Raw genomic sequence first — 20,555 nt, forward strand, 5'->3', positions numbered from 1 at the left:
GAAAGGGATTATTTACATGCCCTAAAAGAGGAAGAGAAAGAGTTAGATACTAGTTTTATGATGTGAAAATCCCTATCAATATTAGTATCATAATTTAAATACCTCTGATGTGCCTCCATCCCCACCCCCGGAAAAATAATTCACATCTCCTTTTTTAAAAAATTGAATTGATTTCTTTTATGTTAATACAAGTGGTTGTTTTAGTCAGCTAGCCTTCATCTGCCCCAGCTGCAACAAAACATGTCTCTCCCTTATCAGTCTTTACAGCCACAGCAGATGCTGTAATCTTCCAACAGTTTGACTCCACCCTCAAAGGTCTCCCAAGACAGATGGATGCCAACCAGCTGGAAGAGAAAACAAGGACTGGAGTTGGGGTTGCTTTGCATCTCCCCTCTACCAAATGTCTGAGCCTCCTTCTGTGCCTTTAACAGCAGCTTTATCTGGAAAAAAAAAAATGAGCAGGCAAAGCTTTTCATGGCCAGGAGACGAGAATGACCAACCAACTTCTGAAGATCTGAACCATTTCGAAAGAATGGCGAAGACTGGCCTGGATAGCAAAATGCTACCTGAGCACAGCTGAAGACTCTTATTTATAAAAGTATTTCTGATTCATAAAGCTTTTCTTTTTGGATGAACAATAAGAGCATCTTTAAGAGCTGCATGACAGGCAGATTTTTAATAGGTTCAGTTGTTCTGCGCAGAGAAAGATACATATGTTGATTTTTTTCCTTGTTATGGGCTGAATAAGAGCCAAACATACAACATTCCTGATTTATGTCCACCCTTGTAGCCACCCTTTGAGTCATTTCTGATTTGCCAACATCCTTCTTAGAGTCTGGTGAATACAGTTCACAGGATATGGTCTTGCACCTGGGCTGACCAAATTAGCCCCTTGTCTCCCAGGTTCCGTCAAAATCTCAGTAATTCACTGGGCACACCTGTTAGATCACAGCCTCACCCTGTGCACATCCAGTATAATAAGCAATTATGCTTAGGAGGATGCTCTCCAATTTTGGGTCCTCCCCCCACCCAGAATTGCTTTTACTTCTGATTGCTTTATACTTGAATCTATTAGCTATTCTGCCTGTCCAGTATCTCCAATTCTCTTTATTGGCAATTATCTATGAAGGAGATAGCTTGTTTTCTGTCTAATACAGCTCCCCTGTCTTCCAGGCATGATGTAGGGTTTATTTCATCAGTGTCTGGAAAGATGTTCTATGATGTGTTGAGGACACTGTGAGATTGAAAGGTGAGATCAGGTTATTTTGTTTTTCTCATTTCCCCCCTCACAAACACATAAGCAAAGGCAGAAGGGGAGACTCGGCTGATAATTATCCTCTTCTCTCTCATCTTTCAGCGCTTTGATCTCTTTTTTCAAGTTGATTATGAAGAATGGGATGGAAACGCTGCCTTCTGCCCTTTGCCCAACGTCCCTGCAGTGAGGGATTCTCTTGCTTGTTAGACTCTTAAAAGGAATCGTCTCATCTCCCTTCATGTCAACAGTTTTCTCCCTATTCAGGAAGAGGGGAAGCAGTGCTGCCTGGGAGTTGCAGGAACCCACTTTGTGAGACTTGCTGATACCAGGAGGTTGCTGAAAGCCGCAACTTCTTTGGCACTCTAATTGCATTTTGGAGTTTGCGACCGGCTTTTTAAGGAGAAGGATCTTTGCTCAGTGGTAGAGCATCTGTCTTGCAAATAGGAGGTCCCAGATTCAGTCCCCAGCATCTACAAATAGGATGGGGAGAATCTCATCTGAAATCTTAGGCACACACTGTCACACAGTGTGGGCAATACAGAGCTAGTTGGATAGTCCTACCTGGGTAGTTATCTTTCCACAAGGGTAGACACTGATGCTGAAATCCAGCATTGCCTGAGCTCTGCGAGTGCAGCTTTCTCCCCATTGAAGTGCAGAGTGTTTGAGGACCGGGACATTCACAGGTAAACCAAAATGCTTGTTTACAAAACTATTGTACTACCAACCTTACTGTATGCTTGGGAAATGTGGGCCACTTATAAAGGCCATCTCCAACTCCTCGAAAGATTCCATCAATGGTGTCTCCAAAATTTTTTACACATCACTTGGGAAGACAGGAGAACTAATGCTAGTGTACTGGAAGAAGCAAATATCACCAGTGTCAAAGCAATGATTCTTCAACATCAACTTTGTTGGACTGGTCATGTTGTGCAGATGCCTGATTATCATCTTCCAAAGCTGCTACTCTATTCCAAACTTAAAAATGGAAAGCGTAATGCTGGTGGTTAACAAAAGAGGTTCAAAGACTCTGTCAAGGCAAATCTAAAGAAATGTAGTATAAACACTGACAACTGGGAAACACTGGCCTGTGAGTGTTCCAATTGGAGAACAGCTTTTACCAAAGGTGTCATGAGTTTTGAAGAGACTTGAACTCAGGGCAAAAGGAAGAAATGCGCTAAGAGGAAGGCATGCTTGGCAAACCCTCACCGTGATCAACTCCCACCTGGACACCTATGTCCCCACTGTGGAAGGATGTGTGGATCCAGAACTGGCCTCCACAGTCGCTTACGGACTCATTGTTAAAACTGTGTTTATGGAAGACAATCTTATTCAGCTACTAGTGATTGCCAAAGAAGAAGAAGATGGATAGTCTGACTGCATTTAAGGCAGCTCCTTATGTTCCTAAAATATCCCTTCAAAACTTTGAACCCTCGTCTAAAACATACTCTACCTAGCAACCCAAGTTTCATTTTCACGACCTCACAGCTACATTCTCCCCATGTCATTGGTGCCAGTGGCCCTGAATCCTCTTTAGCACTATACGCTGGGCTATTTAGGAGACATCCACAACCTTGCATGGGGCAGGCAATTCACCCTATTCCTTGCCTGCCCATCACACATTCAACTGCCTCAATTCCTAATGGTCAAATCGCCCACGACCAGGATCCTTCCACTTGCCTCTTGATTCCACACTGACAAAGGAACAGCAACTTCAACTTTAGCTGAGGGCATCATGCTGGTTTAGGGGTTCCTGACTGATCTCCAACAGAGGAGAATGCCCACGGCTTCAGGGGCAATGGCTGGTGGGAGGTTGGTGCTGCAATTGCCTCCCTCTGCCTGATTCTGGACTCAGGCATGATGCCCTCCCTGTCTCTGGTAACATGTGAGAAATGTGAGAGGCAGCTCAGGATAAAGCAGCACCTTATGTCAAGCCAGACTATTGGCATTTTCTAATTCAACTAGTAAGAGCTTCCCAAGATATCAGAAATACATGTTTCTGAACTCTGCTTCCTGATAATTATTTTTATGTATTTATTTGCTTTTCTTACATTCATACCACACCTTTCTTTCATGATTCACATGTGTAGCTTCCAAGTGGTCTCCCATCCAGGGATTGACCAGTCGTGGTCCTGCTTAGCTTTGGCAAAGTGGTGGCCTCATGTGCCTTCAGATCATAACCTAGAATCTTTAGTTGGAGATGCAAGAGATTGAACCTGGAATATTATGCATGCAGAGCACATGCTCCACCAATCAACTGTGCCCTTAATACAAGATTCCAGAGTTTGGGGGTGGGGGAACTTTGGCTATAGTCAAGTTTGTGCATCTCAGGAGGAAAACATAGCTGCTGTCCCTGCCCTCGGAACTAGAGGCTAGGTTTTGTCCATGGGTCCTGCATTCATTTTCCTCCACACCCTTTGCACGCTCCCAAGCCTCTTGCAAGGCACTTTCCCCAGCGCAAGCATCGTAGTGCCAATGGCTGCTATATTGCCGTGGGGCAGAAAAAGAATTGACGCAGAGCTTCGTCAACTCAAGAAGGTGAAGCATCCACCCCCCTCGAGCTTGCACCTGGAACAGTCCTATATTCTGCTGCCGCTGCTCGGAAGGGCATAAGTTAATCAATAGACAAAACCCAAATACCCATTTACCAAAGAATTTCTAACCCGGATATTATGTTCAACAGTTCATCCATCCCTTTACCGCAGGAAGCCTGTTTGTAGGTCACCTCTATCAGCAGTTTATGTGTAACTTTGCTTTCAGATGACTCCCCCTCGCCCCTTAAGCCTCTGTTTCTTTCAAAAGCGACCTCCCTTTGTTCTCTGTAATCTCATTGGCCTTCTGGCACAGGAGCCTTAATTCTAAACTTTTCCATTCCTTACTTCATGCTGGGTGTGATGCAAAACCATTCTCAAAGAAAGGAATGTTTTAAATAGCTAGTGTCTTCATAGGGTACTCATGTTGGGAGCAATAATCTTCATATCTGTTTTGTGGCAGTAAAGACCATCTGTGATACGCTTTGCAACCCACGAATTTTTGATGCTCCAGTACATCCAGGAAGGATGTTCAGCATTTCAAGGCAGGGATAAATATCTCAAGAAGAGGAACCGACAGCTAATGTCACACAGTGGCTAAGAGACTGAGCTATGAATCTGAAAGCCTTTGGTTTGACTCTTAACTCTGCCAGAAACTGACTACGTGATCTTGATCAAATCATCCTCTCTCAGTCTCCCATCTCTCATATGGGGAATAAGGATACCGACTTACCTGCTTATCTACATACAGCTTAGGTCCAACCTATTTGGAAGACCATATTCCCTCATACGAACCTGCCTGGATTCTGAGATCTTCGAAGAGGCCCATCTCTCAGTTCCACCTCCCTCACAGGCACACTTGGTGGGGACATGGGAAAGGGCCTTCTCGGTGGCTACTCCCAGACTTTGGAACTCTCTCCCTTGAGAAGCTAGACAGGCTCCCTCCTTGCTATCTTTCTGCTGGCAGGTGAAGACCTTCTTGTTCCAACAGATGTTTGGGAAATGACAGTTTTTAAGAAAGGGGCTTATGCTGTTCTGTTTTTGTTACGATTGCTTGTATATTTTAAATAGATCATAGACAGATGACAGATAGAGTTTTAATTCTATTAATGTTTAATTGTTTTTCACTGATTCCACCCCCAGTGCATTTAGTTGTTATTTTATCTGCACTCTACTTTGAGCCTGTCAGGGAAAAAGGCAGGGTATAAATAAAGATATAATAATAATAATAATATTATATTGACATCTGTCTGTCTCGGGAGACAATGGAGGGGTGTGCCTTTGGGGGTGAAGTCAAACTGTTGGAAGGTTACAGCGCCTGCTGTGGCTGTAGAGACTGGTGCAAGAGAGACATGTTTTGTAGCAGCAGGGGGAAAAGAAGGCGGTCTTGTTGTGTTACAGCCAATGCACCATGGCTTTTCTTCTCTCTGTGCTCCTCCCATCTGTCATTCCTCCTCTGGTCGCTGCTATGGATTTAATAATAATAATAATAATAATAATAATAATAATAATAATAGGATTCCTTTGAGCACTCGAAAGCACTATACAAGTGCTAAGAAAGCTAAAGTATTATCCTGATTTGAGGCAACTTTGAAATGTATATTTCTACTTCTGAGCTTTTGAATGGTGAGAGGGCTAAATATTGAGTAGGCAAAGGGCTGTAGCTTAGTGGTAGAGCAAATGCTTGGCTTGCAAAAAGGTTCCAAGTGCAGTCCCTGGCCAGTGGTGGACTTAGGGCTCTCAAATTCCAGTGATGCCCTATGCAATGCTAAAATTCAGCAACCCCACCTCTTGTGCTCCATTCTAAAGCATTGCTTTGGCACCCTCTGCAGTGTGGCGTCCAGTGAGAACGCACCAGTTGTGCCACCCTAAAACTTCCTCTGCCCTGGCATTGTCAGGCTGGGCTAGGGGAGACTAATGCCTGAAAGAAGCAAAAAAGAAAATAAATACTATGTTACTTATCTACTTATTTTGTTATTACTTTGTTTGCACCGGACTTCCTTCCACCTCTTACGTGGGTCCATGGAATTCTATGGTATATGCCTTTCCAATTGTATTTAATATTTTATTCACCATGTTTTCTACTGTTTCTACTACTAGTTGTCTTTACAAGAGTCATGCCTGCCTGAAACTTCGGACGACCCCAGCAAGTCAGCTTGGTGGACCAATGTTCTTACTGAGTACAAGTCAGCTTCCTATATTTTTGTGTGTTTCAAAAGGAAGGTTCTGTATTTTCCAGGGACACTTCCTCTGTTATTGGTCTAGGTCAGGCATCCCCAAACTCGGTCCTCCAGATGTTTTGGGACTACAATTCCAATCATCCCTAGCTAACAATGGTCAGGGATGATGGGAATTGTAGTCCCAAAACATCTGGAGGGCCAAGTTGGGGATGCCTGGTCTAGGCGGTTTGAATCCCCATGATGGGGTGAGCTCCCGTTGCTTGGTCCCTGCTCCTGCCAACCTAGCAGTTCGAAAGCATGTCAAGTGCAAGTAGATAAATAGGTACCACTCCGGCGGGAAGGTAAACAGTGTTTCCGTACGTAGCTCTGGTTCGCCAGAAGCGGCTTAGTCATGCTGACCACATGACCCGGAAGCTGTACGCCGGCTCCCTCAGCCAATAAAGTGAGATGAGCACCACAACCCCAGATTTCCAGTTACAGATAGGTAGCCGTGTTGGTCTGCCATAGTCAAAACAAAAAAATTCCTTCCAGTAGCACCTTAAAGACCAACTAAGTCAGTTCTTGGTATGAGCTTTCGTGTGCATGCACACAAGAAGGAATTTTTTTGTTTTAACCCCAGATTTGGTCACCACTGGACCTAATGGTCAGGGGTCCCTTTACCTTTAAGCTACTGAAGGTAAGGGGACCCTTTATATGTCCAGCTGTCCTTTGTCAACAACTAATTGTTGCTGTTTTTTGTGTACCTCTGTATATAGACATGAGCAAACCAGTGATATTTTAGGGAGCAGGCTAGCAGGCGGGGCCCATTACTTACATCATAGGAGCCAACACAACACAAAACACTGTTGCTGTATATATTTGTTTTTTATATTATATTTGGGAAATGTACATCCAGCATTTTTTCCTTAATTTTTTTGGGGTGGCCTCAAGAGAGTGGGTGGGGCCGTAAACTATAGCTTATTTAGCTTATACGCAAATCCGGCACTGGGGGGGGGGGGGCAAAGCCAGGGGAAAGGGGAGGGGACCAGATAGTGGTGCCATTAGCTAATTTTAGACTCTGTGCTCAGTTGTCTTGTGAGGGTGTCTCAATAGATGGTAATGTGTATGACTTCACTTGCTTTAAGATGTGATAAGCCAGGCCTTCTGCACATTCTTTGTTGTGGAGCCTGAAACTTTTGCCCCAAAGTCCTGCCCGGACAGCACTACACTCTGACAGTGGGTCAGAGAATGGGCCCTGAACAACCGGAGCAAAATGAAACCGGGGGTGGGGCGGGGGCGGGGGGGGGAGGTCAAGTGCTTGCAAAAGTGCAAGAATACATGTTTCAGAATTGCCATGCACAGAATTTGAGTGATCAATTATCTCCACTTGTTTGTTTTTTAAAAAGGACCAAGCATACAGCTTCCTGCTGGCACATGTGTCTAGTGGCACAGAGTCAAGCCACATACTAGGAGATCTGCATGACAAGCCTGTAAAAGCAACCTGAGTTGTTGATTTTTTTTTTCAAGCAGCTGCAATGTGGAGGCATTTGAGGGCAGCCCCATCATCACAAGAATTGGCCCCTGAGCCGTTTAAGGCTTTATAGGTCAAAGCAGCACTTTGAAACGCATTGGCAGTTGGACCAAGATTGTCAGTATATATTAGTTCATTCACATCATCAGGCAGAAGGTGACCTCTTTCAGAATATAAGAATTATTTTATTTTATTTTTAAATTACCAAGAACTAACCTTGTACTGTTAGGAAGTAGCCTGCAGTGTTTGTCCCAGGAAACACAGTGTAAGAACTACTACTTAACTTTTAAGGGTTGGCAGTGGAGTTTGCCTTTTTCCTCTCCCACCCCTGTCCTTTTCCTTTTGTGCTGTGTCTTTTAGATTGTAAGCCTACGGGCAGGCACTGTCTTATTGTAAGCCACCCTGGGAGTCTTTCTTTCTTTCTTTGGCTGAAGAACAGGGCACATACGCTCTAAATGAATAAATAAAGGTTGGGTCAAAAGGTAAGGTTTCCAATTAGAAAACGGCATTCCATGGACGCGGAAGGAACCGCACCTCTCCCCAAGGGGTGACTGCTCACAGGACGTATTCGCCTCCAGAGACTAGAAAATGGCAGGGTCAGATGCAACAACGAAAGCCTCTGACAGGTTAAACTCTGTTCAGAGAACTGGAGAGGAGAAATAACAAATCCGTGCATAGGAGCCAACTTCTTGGAGTCGAGGTCTCTTCGCTGCCGCCCCCTAAAATATTTGAGGGGCTTACCTCCCCCCCACACTTTATTCAACTTGACACCCCTGAATCCGGGGGTTTGGCTGCTCACTCTCCTCTTTTCCTGCCTCCCCACTATTACAACTGTTGTCCTGGCGCCACAGCAGCCCAGGGGAAGTTCCGTGGTCCACCATGTGCAGCGAAATTTTGGAGCTGGCGCGCCTTGCGCTTAGGACGCACAGCGCGCTCGGGGGATGCCGGCTCCAAAGCTGCGCTCCACGTGGCGATGAGCCGCTTGCTCGCTTCTCCTCGGTCTCCGGCTGGAGCGGAGTGGCCGAGGGGGCAGCCCCGAGGAGGCGGTCCCTTGAAGGAGGAGGAGGAGGCGGCGGCGGTCACGGCCGCGGCTCCCTCTCCTGGCTCTCTGGCTGTGCCGATGGAGCGGGAGGTGGGAGTCGGTCGGGCTGGCGGACGGCGAGCCCCGTGCTCCCTGCCGCCGCCCCTAGGTAAGAGCCCTGCCTCCTTCGCCCTCCTCCCTCCCCCGGGATAAAGCGGCAGCCCGGGCGCCGCGGCCGGTCTCTCCCAAGCCGGTCCGGTCGGGTTATTATGGCAGCGCTTGGAGCCCTAGTGAAGAAAGTGTGGAGTATCCGCCGCTACCTGGTGCTGCTCTGCACCCCGCTGGTGCTGCTGCCTGTCCTCTTCAGCCTGCCCCCCAAGGTAACCCTTTGCCCCCACCCCGCCCCCTGTAAAAGCCACCCTGCAAGGGGGCTTCCTCCTCCTCTCCGCCCCCCACTTCCTTCTTTGCCCTAGTCAAAAGTGGCTGTACCCCCACTCCTGCTTCTAGAGTAGCCACCAGACCATTTCATCTTGCGCTGTCCCCCTTTTTTTGCAAGGAGCCTTTCCCTCCTTTAAACAGCTGTGCAGCAGACAGAGCTTCAACAGGCGGTGAGTTCCCTGTTGCTTCACCTGTTGACTTTCTGTCTGTTGACATTGTCACAAAGTCGGCGGAGGTGTTTTATCATGAAGAGGGGGGACAGCATTGTGTCACCCACCCACGATCCTTAGCACCACCTGAGTCTCCAACTCAATTAACACCCCCTCCCTTTCTTAGTCTCTTCTCCCATCAAGAACCCTCCCCCATCTTCTGTTTTTGGAAAGGCTGCACTCCCCTTTAGAAAACCAGTTTCCTGCAGAAAGTACTCAAATAATTCCTTCATTCAGCCACAGTCATCAGACTATTGGGAATAGCTCCTTGCCCTCTGCCCTAACTCCTCTTACCTCCCTGATCCCTGTCAAGATAATACTACGATTTCTGCTCTCGCTATTCTCTGCTTCCCTAATATCTATCCTGCCAACGCAAATAACTTCCAGCAGCAGCTCTTTGCACTCCCCAATATTCCCACCAAGAGCAATTCCTTGCCTTCTGCTCCCTGCACTTTGACTACTTGTAGGGAACTGTGGCTCCTAATGAAACTCAAGTTAAGGAAGAGCATAAGAAGCTGCCTTAGACCAAGTCAAACCCACTGGTCCATCTAGTTCAATATGAATGGTAGTGCTCTCCAAGGTATCAGATAGGGAACCTCTCCCAGCCCTACCTGGTGATGCTGGGGATTGAACCCAGCACCGTCTGCATTCAAGGCAGATGCTCTACTGCTGACCTATAGTCTGTCCTCCAAAGGTTGCCACACTGATGGTTGTTCTGGTCCATCATCTCTTTGTCATCTCCTACTTAATGTTGCTTCCAACCAAGGAACCACATGCTCATTGTCCTTGAGGGAACTCAGGTTACCTCCAGACTGTTACTATTTTGGGGGTGGGTGGGATTGAAGCTCCTATCAGAAATGTATGTGTGTGCAATTAAAGTGGATTAAACTGCTCTACTGACTGCATGCAACAAACCCACCTTTTTAAAAAAATAATAATGGACTTTTTGCTATTGAGAAAGTGATGGGGGAAAGTGTGGGGTGGCCGAATGATTAATGGGAAGACGCATAAACATTGCACAAGCAAGCCTGAATGAATGCTTACTGTGTAACTTCCCCTCAAATTGGGATGAATGCTTGAGAATGACCAGAGACAGTCTAACCTCTGCTTAAGCTTTGTGCAAGTAAATTGGGAGGAATGATCAATAAATATAAAACTCAGTACATAACAGGTTGTCTGCAGGAGACAATGAACTAAACCCAAACCCCTTTCTCAGTTTTGGAGAGTATTTCTCCAAGAAATCGGCTGGTCTGCTGTCCATAGAAAAATCCATCCCTGTCCCACCCAACTCTCTACCCCTTCCCTTTACCTTATCAATTACCTTTTCCTACTTGCCCCCTTTAAGGAATATCCCCTCCTCCAAACGAAATGATCATCCTCTTTAAAAATTCCCTTTCGCCTTTACTCTGTTGCCACTTTGTAACCCTAGGACCAACTCCCCAGATTAACATCATGTCACTTTTAAATGTCACCTTGACCATATACAGCTCAAGTGATCCACTGCTTCCCCCAAAGCCAATCTTTCTCCCCTGCCCCAACTAAATAGTTGCCTCATCTTATACTTTTTCAGAAGTCTCTTATTATCACAGACTTTTGAGTCTACAATACAGGATCAGCACCTGATTTAAGGAAGTGGAGGCAGTTCCCCAGCACAGGGCGCCAAGCTGATGGGGTGCAAAATTGAGAAAATCCAGCATGGAGATTGAGGGTTGTCAGGGCACTATACTACCAAAGATTACCAAAGTCCACCCTTGTAATTACTGTCATTACAAAGTCCCTGCAATTACTGTTGCAGTGCATTTTTTGATGGTAACATGATCCATCTGTCATTATCCGGGGCAGACAACAGGATTCGCCCCCAGATGTTGCTGGCCTAGAACTCCCACCATTCCTAACCACTGGGCATGTTGAATGAGAATTGGAGCCCAACAACATGGGGTCCCCATCTCTGCCACAGAAAAGTAACACCTAGCCCAGGTTACTGGAGAATACGCCATTCTGTAACAGAAAATCCTCACAAAGCATATTTAGCTTACTTTGCTTCAAGAGCTGCCCTTTGTTCATTGTCACCAACACCACAGGGAAATAATTCCCTGAAGAAACTCCTAGACCTTGTCTACTGCTGCCCCGTTGAATGCCCTTTCCAGGCAGTTTTTCTTCTTGCAGTTCTCCAAGCAACACAGATCAATAAAAGGCATCACATCACTCATTCTTTGTTTCTGTTTCTCGGTCCTGCTTCCAAAATGCTTCCCCTCGCAGCTTCTACAGAAGGTGCTCTTTCACAGATGCTCCAGAGGGCCTGATCAACAAAGGATGAACAGTGCAACCTTATGCATGTTTACTTGGAAGGAGGTTGCACTGTGGGGTTTACACCCAGGCAAGTGTGCAGCCTGAGAATCATGTGTCTTCTTTGGAGTGGAGATACATAAGGCAAGGCTGATGGGCAACTTTCTAAGCAATTCCCTGTGGCTTTTCCTGCCGCAGGGGGACTTTAATTACAGACTTACGATTTAAGCTGTCTGTGTAACACCTGTAAATGGTTCAAATTAATGTAGTAGTATGGAAACCATAACTTTAATAAAGAATAAATTGTGGTGGGTGTGGGGAATGGTGCAGATTTTTCCTCATATGCTTAGAATGGTCCACCTCCCCTTTTTCTCCTTGCCAAGCTTGGACTGGGCTTTCAGAGCTGCATTCATTGACATGGAAGGGATCTGCAACTGGGACACACAGTTCTCATTCTCCAGCGGTACATGCCTTTTCTTTCTGGTCTCGTCCACAGCTTCTGCCCCTAAAGCTTAAATCTCTGCCAGATTATTGTCTGTTTCGCTCTTGGACGGTCTATGCTGCTGTGCATGGATTTCACCACCTCTGTTTTCCAAGCTATTATGCGTCTCCCACAGTGCCTTTATTTGCATCTTTGCCATTCCTGAAGACATACAGGACTGTTATTCCACGGCATATTGATACCGCTCTCAGCTGCATCCCCACCCATCAAGCAGGGCAAGCTATCATGGAAAATTCCCCCCTCTGCATCAAGAATTGAATAGGTTCTCTCAGCTCACGGCTTAAACCAGGAGCTCTCTGCTTCATCCCTCCCCACCAACCTCCAGACGTCGCTTTGGTTTGTTCGGTAGAGCCCTACAGATTCCCTGGAAATGATTACACTATCATCCAAGTCACATGGGAAATGGGAAGATGACATTTCTGAGACAACTGTTATGTGAAGCTTTTGGCAGCCTTGTTTTCCTGACAGACTTTCTCTAACTTGACACAAATCTGTCAAACCAAAAAGGGTCGAAAATAAGCAAAGGGACATATATGTATATGATTTGGCCCATCATATTGCACTGTCTTTCAAGCTCCTTCCACCACTTCCCAAAGCTAGGAAAAGTTGGGGCAGGTCAGACTTAGCTAGGATTTGAACCTGGCCCATCTGCCTCTAAGCCCCATGTTGGATCCAGTGCCAGTCTATGAAACCGGTTTACCACATAGGTTTACTATTGGGAGGAGTGATTCCAGACAAGAGTTTTAATGTTGCAAGCAAGCCTTTCAAATATTGCAAACAGGTCATTGGTAACAGGTGTCCCCGCCCCCTTAAAATTCATTGGTTTTTCAGCAGGAAGAGTAAATGCAGATTAAATGGAAGTGGAAAATGCATATTGGTGTTGATGCTGCCATGTGCAGGCTGTAAAAACCTTGCATGCATGAGTAACACTGATCCAAAAATAAACACCTGTATGGAAATACCCATAGTTGCTCAAAGTATATTCTGTTCTTAAGGACTAAGCTACACATGATGTTGAATGCATGTTTGCTTCTCAAATGTGTGTGTGTGTGTTTGAAGGCAATCAGCTTGAGGGTGGAGGACAGGAAAAGCTGTTAATTTATGGGATCAGAGCAGGCATGGAGAGCAAATGCAACACTTTTCTACCTTAGTAGATTGGCACTAATGGGGGATTTCCCCCAAAGGAAATGCCAGATTCAGAAGAGTGATTTTCGCAAGGGAGAAAATGATAAAATCCCCCCTACAACCCACTCCCCCATCCCAGCTGATGCAATATGCATGTTCCAAAAAGTACATATTAGATGCAAACACATCTGTTTAACAGCGCTTGCCATTAGCTTAACCAGAAAGGGGCTGTTGGAAGGGGAATGTTCTAGGAGGGCTGTTCTCACCTCTGGACTTTGTTCAACCTCTTTGGTTGTGGATTTGTTAACTTTCTAGCTTCGTTGTAAAGAATATGGGCATTCGGAAAAAATAAATAAATTAGTATGTGTTTGTTTCTTGAGTATGTTGCTTGGACACGTTTCCCTATCAATGCCCTTTCTGCCAAAAAGAGATGTTAGGTCCAATGCATTTCTCTGCAACCACATTCCCAGGATGTTATGATTCCTATGAGTGTTTCATCGGTGTACATGGCTCTTTACAAAGCAACGTTGGCAAAAGTCCCTGCCCCAAGGAGCTTACAGTCTGTGTCAGGACTGGCCCAACTGCAGAGGCAAGCAGGGTGCTGGAGTTAAAAAGATGCTTGCCCCAGTACTGTGAATGGCTCAGAAAGAAAGCTGTGGTCTGGTTTTAGGGTATGTTCACATTACAACATACTCTGCATCCACTAGGCTCCCACTGTTAGTTTTGAAACTGAATTCAGATACCGTTAGCCAATCCATACTGATCCTGTAGTTTCTTGACAAAAATGGCTACTTGATGCATTTATTATTATTATTATTATTTTGCAAACCAGCTTCAATCCAACTAGAAAACTAAAAGCAGAGCAAAGGGTAGGTTCACATTACCACAACAGGTACTGAGCATGATCAGATGAGTGCACATGCGCACATGACAGCTTAATGAATTAGGACTTCACGGGGAATATCACAGGGGCAGGGAAACCAAAAATGTCATTCAGGTTGGGTGAAGACATCCCCACCAACTCCCTTTAACGTGAACAGCACAGTGAAAATGTGGCTTGAAACGCAGCAGGTGGTGGTGATGAACGACCTTGCTGTGTTTTAACCTGCTGAGATGAATGTACTCTTAGACAACAAGATGCACAGTGGCAGCTTAGCAGCTTGATAGATGGGCAATATTCCATGCATTCCAGAAGAGGTAAGAGAGAATCTTCCACTGTCTGCCAGCTGTCCAGAGCGTGGGCAGATTTGCAAATGGGAGAAAGCAATCCATCAGTCAATCAATTTGAATAATAATAATAATAATAATAATAATAATAATAATAATAATAATTTATTTGCACCCCAACCATCTGGCTGGGTTTCCCCAGCTACACTGGGCAGCTTCCAACAAAGATTAAAAATACATTAAAAATGTCACACATTAAAAACTTATCTGAACAGGGCTGCCTTCAGATGTCCTCTGAATGTCAGATAGTTGTTGATCTCTTTGACATCTGATGGGAGGGCATTCCACAGGGCAGGCACCACCACCGAGAAGGCCCTCTGCCTGGTTCCCTGTAGCTTTGCTTCTCGCAATGAGGGAACCGCCAGATGCTCCTTCAGGTATACTGGGCCGATGCAGAATGGGGGGGGGGGGCAGAAAACGGAAACCAAAACAATCAGACTTGTGGAACACGCTGTCTATGAGGAAGGGCTACAAAGACTTGAGGCTTTTTAGTGTGGAGAATGGGGGAGATGTGATAGAAGATGTGAATGTGGAGAATGGGGGAGATGTGATAGAAGCATGGGGAGATGTGATAGAAGCTTACACAAGTATGTGTGATGTGGGGAAAAAATGAATGGAGATAAGCAGTTCTCCATCTCTTGCAATGCTAGAATTTGGGGACTTCCAGTAAAAGGGGCAGGTAAAAGGAAGTGCTTTACACAATGTGTGATTAATTTAAGGCATTTGCTGCCATCCGCAAGATGTGATGACTATCTTAGATGTCTTTAAAATGGGACCCTTTTATTCATGGAGGATAAGTTTCATCAATGTCTGCCACAACATTTAAACCACTCTCAAGACTTCTCTAAAAGAATCCTGGGAATTGTCGCTCTGTGAGGGGATTCTTTGAGGGGAAAGTCATTGTGCTGAATGTGTTTTAAAGCCACCCAGAATGGCTGAGGCTGAGGCAACCCAGGCAGATGGGTTGTGCCGTGGTCTGAACCACTGAGCCTCTTGGGCTTGCCGATCAGAAGGTCAGCAGTTTGAATCCGCTCTGTCCCACCTTCTGCCAACCTAGCAATTCCAAAGCATACCAGTGCAAGTAGATAAATAGGTATCGGTGTGGCGTGAAGCTAAACAGCGTTTTCAGTTGCGCCAGAAGCGGTTTAGTCATGCTGGCTACATGTCCCGGAAAAGCTGTCTGCAGCTCCCTTGGCCTGAAGCAAGATGAGCACTGCACCCCATAGTTGCCTTTGACTGGACTTAACCATCCAGGGGTCCTTTACCTATATAAAAGGATAATGATGATGATGATGCTGTATGCCCCTAAATGCAGCATCCAGGTTTCAGAGGCATTTGGTCTCTAAATTACCAGAAGGGCTATTGTTGCCTTCCCCATTGCAAATGGGCTTCCCAGAGGCATTTCCCCTGGGAAAGAGGGTGTTCAGCTAGACATACCTTTAGTTCTCAAGCTTTATTTATAAAGGGCAGGTATTTTTAGCACCTCAATCTACTTGTGATCATTTTATGCGCTGTTGAATGTTCTGTTGCTCAGCATGCAGTAAGTCAAAAGGGAAGGATTTAATTCACCCAAGGTGCAAAAAAAATATCTTTAGTTCTGACAGGAGAGATGGGAAGGAGGCACAGAGGAGAGAACGGGGGTGTACTTGAAACAAACAGGCCTGTGGTCATTTCCCATGTAGCGTATCTACTCAGGACAGCTACTTCGGTGCTGTCTTTCTGTAGACACAGAACTTTATTCTTCATCTCACTGAATCCTCAACACTGGAATAAGATGGCTTTGTGAAATTTCATTTGCTACCGCAGCATGTAGGATGGAAGGGCTCCTTTAGGGTTTTATTGTTCGTAATTTCCTTTTGTTGCTGCTCTTGAGGTAATTTAGGTAATTCAAAGTGCCTATGTACAGTTTCATTTATCTCAAAGAGTAGAAATAGGATTACATAATGGATATTTTAATTCCTTTTGGGGGCTTGTAAATATCTCATTGTATTAGTTTGCTACACGTACATTAGCTGAATAAACAGCTTTATTAGATTCTAATGCTTTTTGAACTTGTAAGCCCAAATGTAGAGGTGTGAGCTGTCTTATAACTGCAGAATATTCTCATCAAACAGAGCTCAGCTTTCAGATGAATAATAGGTATTGTATTCCTCATGCTGTACTTGGATTTTGGCACATTTTATGCTGAATCTCAGAGGTGTTTTGTTCTGTTCTGGTTTTCTGCACTGCAGTAGAACCATGCAATTGTGACTGCCAAGCTGAGCGCAACCCATAGGACATCTATGGGGGCACTAGGACAGGAGATGGGAGCTTGTGGCCCTCTCAGTGTTGTTGAGCTACATCTCCCACCATCGCTGGTTGTCCGACACCATCCCACATCATCACTCATGCTAGCTGGGGGCTGATGAGAGTTGGAGTCCAACAAAGCTGGGAGGGCTACAGGTTCCAAACCCTGCCCTAGAAGCTTACCAATCCTCCTGTTTCACTTCCTACTCGAGCCTGCAAAACATTCAGGCTACCATAGATAGTTGGTTTGGCTTGGTGGATCAAAGGTTGTGCAGGCTTGGGTTACAACAGGGTCCTTTATGTTGCATATTTGTGTACGGGGGGTTGGATGGGGGTAGTATCTCTGGTGGGGGACACATTGTGCTCCTTCTGGGGCAGTTTGTCCACCTTTGGTCCCCACCCTGCACTCATCTCTCACCTGTGGCTCCTAGAAGCTCCTTGATTATGGAGCAGAAGGCGTCAGCAAGCCCTTCTGCTCCAAGGCACAAATGATTGCGGGAGGAGCAGGCAGGGCAGCAGCAGCAGCAGAAGAAGGTTGGAAAAGCAATGTTTTTGGTAAGGGAGCACAGGGGATGTTCTTAATGAGGTGTGCAAAAGGAGTTTGCCGCTCCACCATCAAATGGGACTCTGTGTCAGTGATACCCAGTTCTGAAGTAAGCAGCAGTGATGTAGGTCTTTCTGCTCAAGAGGAGGCTCTTAGCAATAATTGAGTTCAGGGAATCCTTTGAGGCCAAGAAAGAAAATGATATATGAGCTGTGACCTCGATTATCATATGGCTGTTTCTTTAGATGAGCAGGCCCTACTGTTCTATATATCTATCATTATTTGGAAAGGCAGGGGATTCATTCATTTTATTTAGAGTATTTGTAGAGTCAAAAAGGCTCTCAGAGTGGCTTACATAGGTAAAGGTAAAGGGACCCCTGACCCTTAGGTCCAGTTGTGGCTGACTATGGGGTTGTGGTGCTCATCTTCCTTTATTGGCTGAGGGAGCCGGCGTACAGCTTCCGGGTCATGTGGCCAGCATGACTAAGCCACTTCTGGAGAACCAGAGTAGCGCACGGAAACGCGTTTACCTTCCTGCCGGAGCGGTACCTATTTATCTACTTGCACTTTAATGTGTTCTCGAACTGCTAGGTTGGCAGGAGCAGGGACTGAGCAATGGGAGCTCACCCCGTCGCGGGGATTCGAACCACCGACCTTCTGATCGGCAAGTCCTAGGCTCTGTGGTTTAACCCACAGCGCCACCCGTGTCCCTTTTAGTAGCTATTAGAAATAAAAGGAGTCATGCTTCACAGCTAGCTTCCGTGTTATTTATACTCTGCATGAGTCTGGTGCTCACAATGCACAGTTGTGAGTCCAGTGCACTGGGACCTGTTTTCCAGGATTGGATGGTCTCTGAAAGTGCTCCAGTCACCTAGCCCAGTCAGGGCAGAACCAGTTATTGAGCCCAGTCGCTGCACATCGGTTGAAAGGTGTACTGACAAAACTGGCTCCTTAGCCTCCCCAGTCAGTGGAGCACATGGCTGTGCCTTACATGTTGCAGCTTTTATTTCAACCATGATTGACTGGCTCTTTGACACGTTGATTAAAAAGTACTAAGGTGTGCATCCTTTTTGTTCCTATGACAGTTTGGCCACAGAGGGAATTTTACCATAGCAAAATATGAGAAGGGGAGAGGGGAAATACTATGGGTATTAATCATTTGTGGAATATTAAAACAAGGCATTGCACAGCAGCTGATAATATTTTATTAATATTAATAAAGGAAGTAGTGAATTTAATCATTATGTTAAGCCTGTAAATTCTTTATAAATCCAATATATATAAGGGGAAAATTCAGAATACCTATTCTTGTCTATGTGATAGAAAGGAAGGATGTGCATTACTGAAGAAAAAATAGACAGAATAACACAGGCTTTTTACTCTTCTGTTCCCATTAATCACCCATTCTTAACCAATTTAATGTCTAGAAATTAGTTGGCTTGTTTTCCTGTTAAGTGATTATTATTATTATTATTTAACTTAAAAATGATGATCGCAGTGAACTAAATTTGAATGACACTTTGACAACTAGATTTATAAATGTAAAAAGAATGTTCAGTTCCTGCAATGACGGAGAACAGAATTTAAAGATTGCAAGGATATTCATCTACAAATAAAAATGTGCATATTTTCACCTTCAAACTAAGAGAGGATTTCGTAGAAAATGGAGACAGAAGCCATTAGGCAGGAATTCTGTGCTTAATGGTGTGGGTTAGGTGAGTTCATATGTCTCCTGGCAACCATTCTTCTGATTGCATGAATTGCCAGGGAGATACAATATTGATGGCACCCATCTGTCTTGAGAGACAATGAAGGAGTGTGCCTTTGGGGGTGAAATCAAACTACTGGAAGGCAGCAGTGCCTGCAGTGGCTGTAGAGACTGATATGGGAGAGACATGTTTTGTTGCTGCTGGGGCAGATGAAAGCGTCCGGTTGTGCTGATGTAGATGCACCATGGCGTTATATTATATATATATATATATAGGGGGTGTATATTCCTCAAAAGGGACGCGGGTGGCACTGTGGTCTAAACCACAGAGCCTAGGGCTTGCCGATCAGAAGGTCGGCGGTTCGAATCCCCACAACGGGGTGAGCCCCTGTTGTTCGGTCCCTGCTCCTGCCAACCTAGCAGTTCAAAAGCACGTCAAAGTGCAAGAAGATAAATAGGTACTGCTCCAGGGGGAAGGTAAACGGCGTTTCCGTGTGCTGCTCTGGTTCGTCAGAAGCGGCTTAGTCATGCTGGCCACAGGACCTGAAAGCTGTCTGCGGACAAACGCCGGCTCCCTTGGCCTATAGAGCGAGTTGAGAATGCAACCCCAGAGTCTTCTGCGACTGCACCTAACGGTCAAGGGTACATTTACCTTTATATCCCTCAAAACGTTGCTTAAATCAAATAAATTATTTGGAGAGCACTATCAATTTGATTTATGGATGTTTATTTTTTGTATTCTTCTGTGGACAGGATAATTTTTTATTATTAGGGATGATCCCCCCCCCCCACATTGTTTGTTTTAATGGATCAATATTGCATACTGTATTTTGTATATCAAGGCTCCTGTAAATTGTTTTGTCAGGGAGAAGCAATACATGAATCAAATAAAGAATAGAACTGAAATTATCTGGCCTTTAAAGCTGATGGCTTTTCATGGATGCAACTTCTGCATTTGAATGAAGACAGATTTCTTCATTTTGTCTCAGTTGCTAGTGAGGACCAACTGAATCCCATTTGTTTCAGTGGCATTTGTACAGGAAACCACCAGGTGGATTGTGTGATTTGGACCTCTCTTCCTCCTCCTCCTCCTCCTCCTCTAGACAGTCTCCAGATAAGCAGGCATCACCCAATAACCAACAGCGACTCTATAGGCCTTGCTTTCACTAGAGGTTCAAATATGTAGGAAGAAAGCTCTGGTAGTGCTCTATAGAAGGAAAATATGGGTTGTATCTAATGTAAGTCATACTCAGAGTAAACTCATCGAAATTAATGGGCATGACTAACTTAATTGGATGTCACCTTATAATAATCTGGTCTTCTTCCTTCTCTGTCATAAAAAAAATGTGATTGTGCAACTGAGGAAAAATCCTCTGTTTCTGGCAATCATTACATAGTTGGAAAATTAACCCAATCACAAGTCTCCTAAGAAAGTGTGTATTAGGGACAAAAAAAAAAATTGATACGAACTTTAATCGAGTGGGATAATTATTTTCCAGAAATCATGTGGTCTAGCTCAGAGGCCTGGTTGAAGGTGACTGCTGGCTGCCATGAGGTTGCAGAGCAGGGCTGGGGAACCTGCGGCTATGCAGATGTTGTTGGACTACAGTTTCCATCATCCTTGACCATTGGCCATGCTGGCTGGGGGCTGATGGGATTTGAAGTCCAGCAGTACCTGGAGGTCCACTGGTTAGCCTTCCCCCCTGCTTTAGAGAAGCAGATGGGAAACTTGTTGG

The 20,555-nt window shown here is 45.2% G+C and overlaps 1 protein-coding gene across 3 annotated transcripts in view; it reads left to right on the plus strand.

Moving 5' to 3' along the window:
* Positions 1–8,572: 8,572 nt before the first annotated feature.
* The window catches only part of SLC13A3 (solute carrier family 13 member 3), a 44,262-nt gene continuing 32,279 nt past the window's right edge, over positions 8,573–20,555 (plus strand). For 2 of the 3 annotated variants that reach the window (XR_014566079.1, XM_083746235.1), the window contains exon 1: positions 8,573–8,874. Coding sequence is in view for 1 of the 3 variants with exons in the window: in XM_083746235.1 (XP_083602361.1) it covers positions 8,764–8,874 (111 nt within the window). In the remaining 2 variants the exon portion in view is untranslated. Of the gene's footprint in view, positions 8,875–18,937; positions 19,462–20,555 lie in introns of those variants that run through there. The other variant, XM_083746237.1, reaches the window with a different exon arrangement.

The sequence above is a fragment of the Podarcis gaigeae genome (genome assembly GCF_964106915.1).
Source record: "Podarcis gaigeae genome assembly, chromosome: 6".
In the NCBI taxonomy this organism is placed as follows: domain Eukaryota; kingdom Metazoa; phylum Chordata; class Lepidosauria; order Squamata; family Lacertidae; genus Podarcis; species Podarcis gaigeae.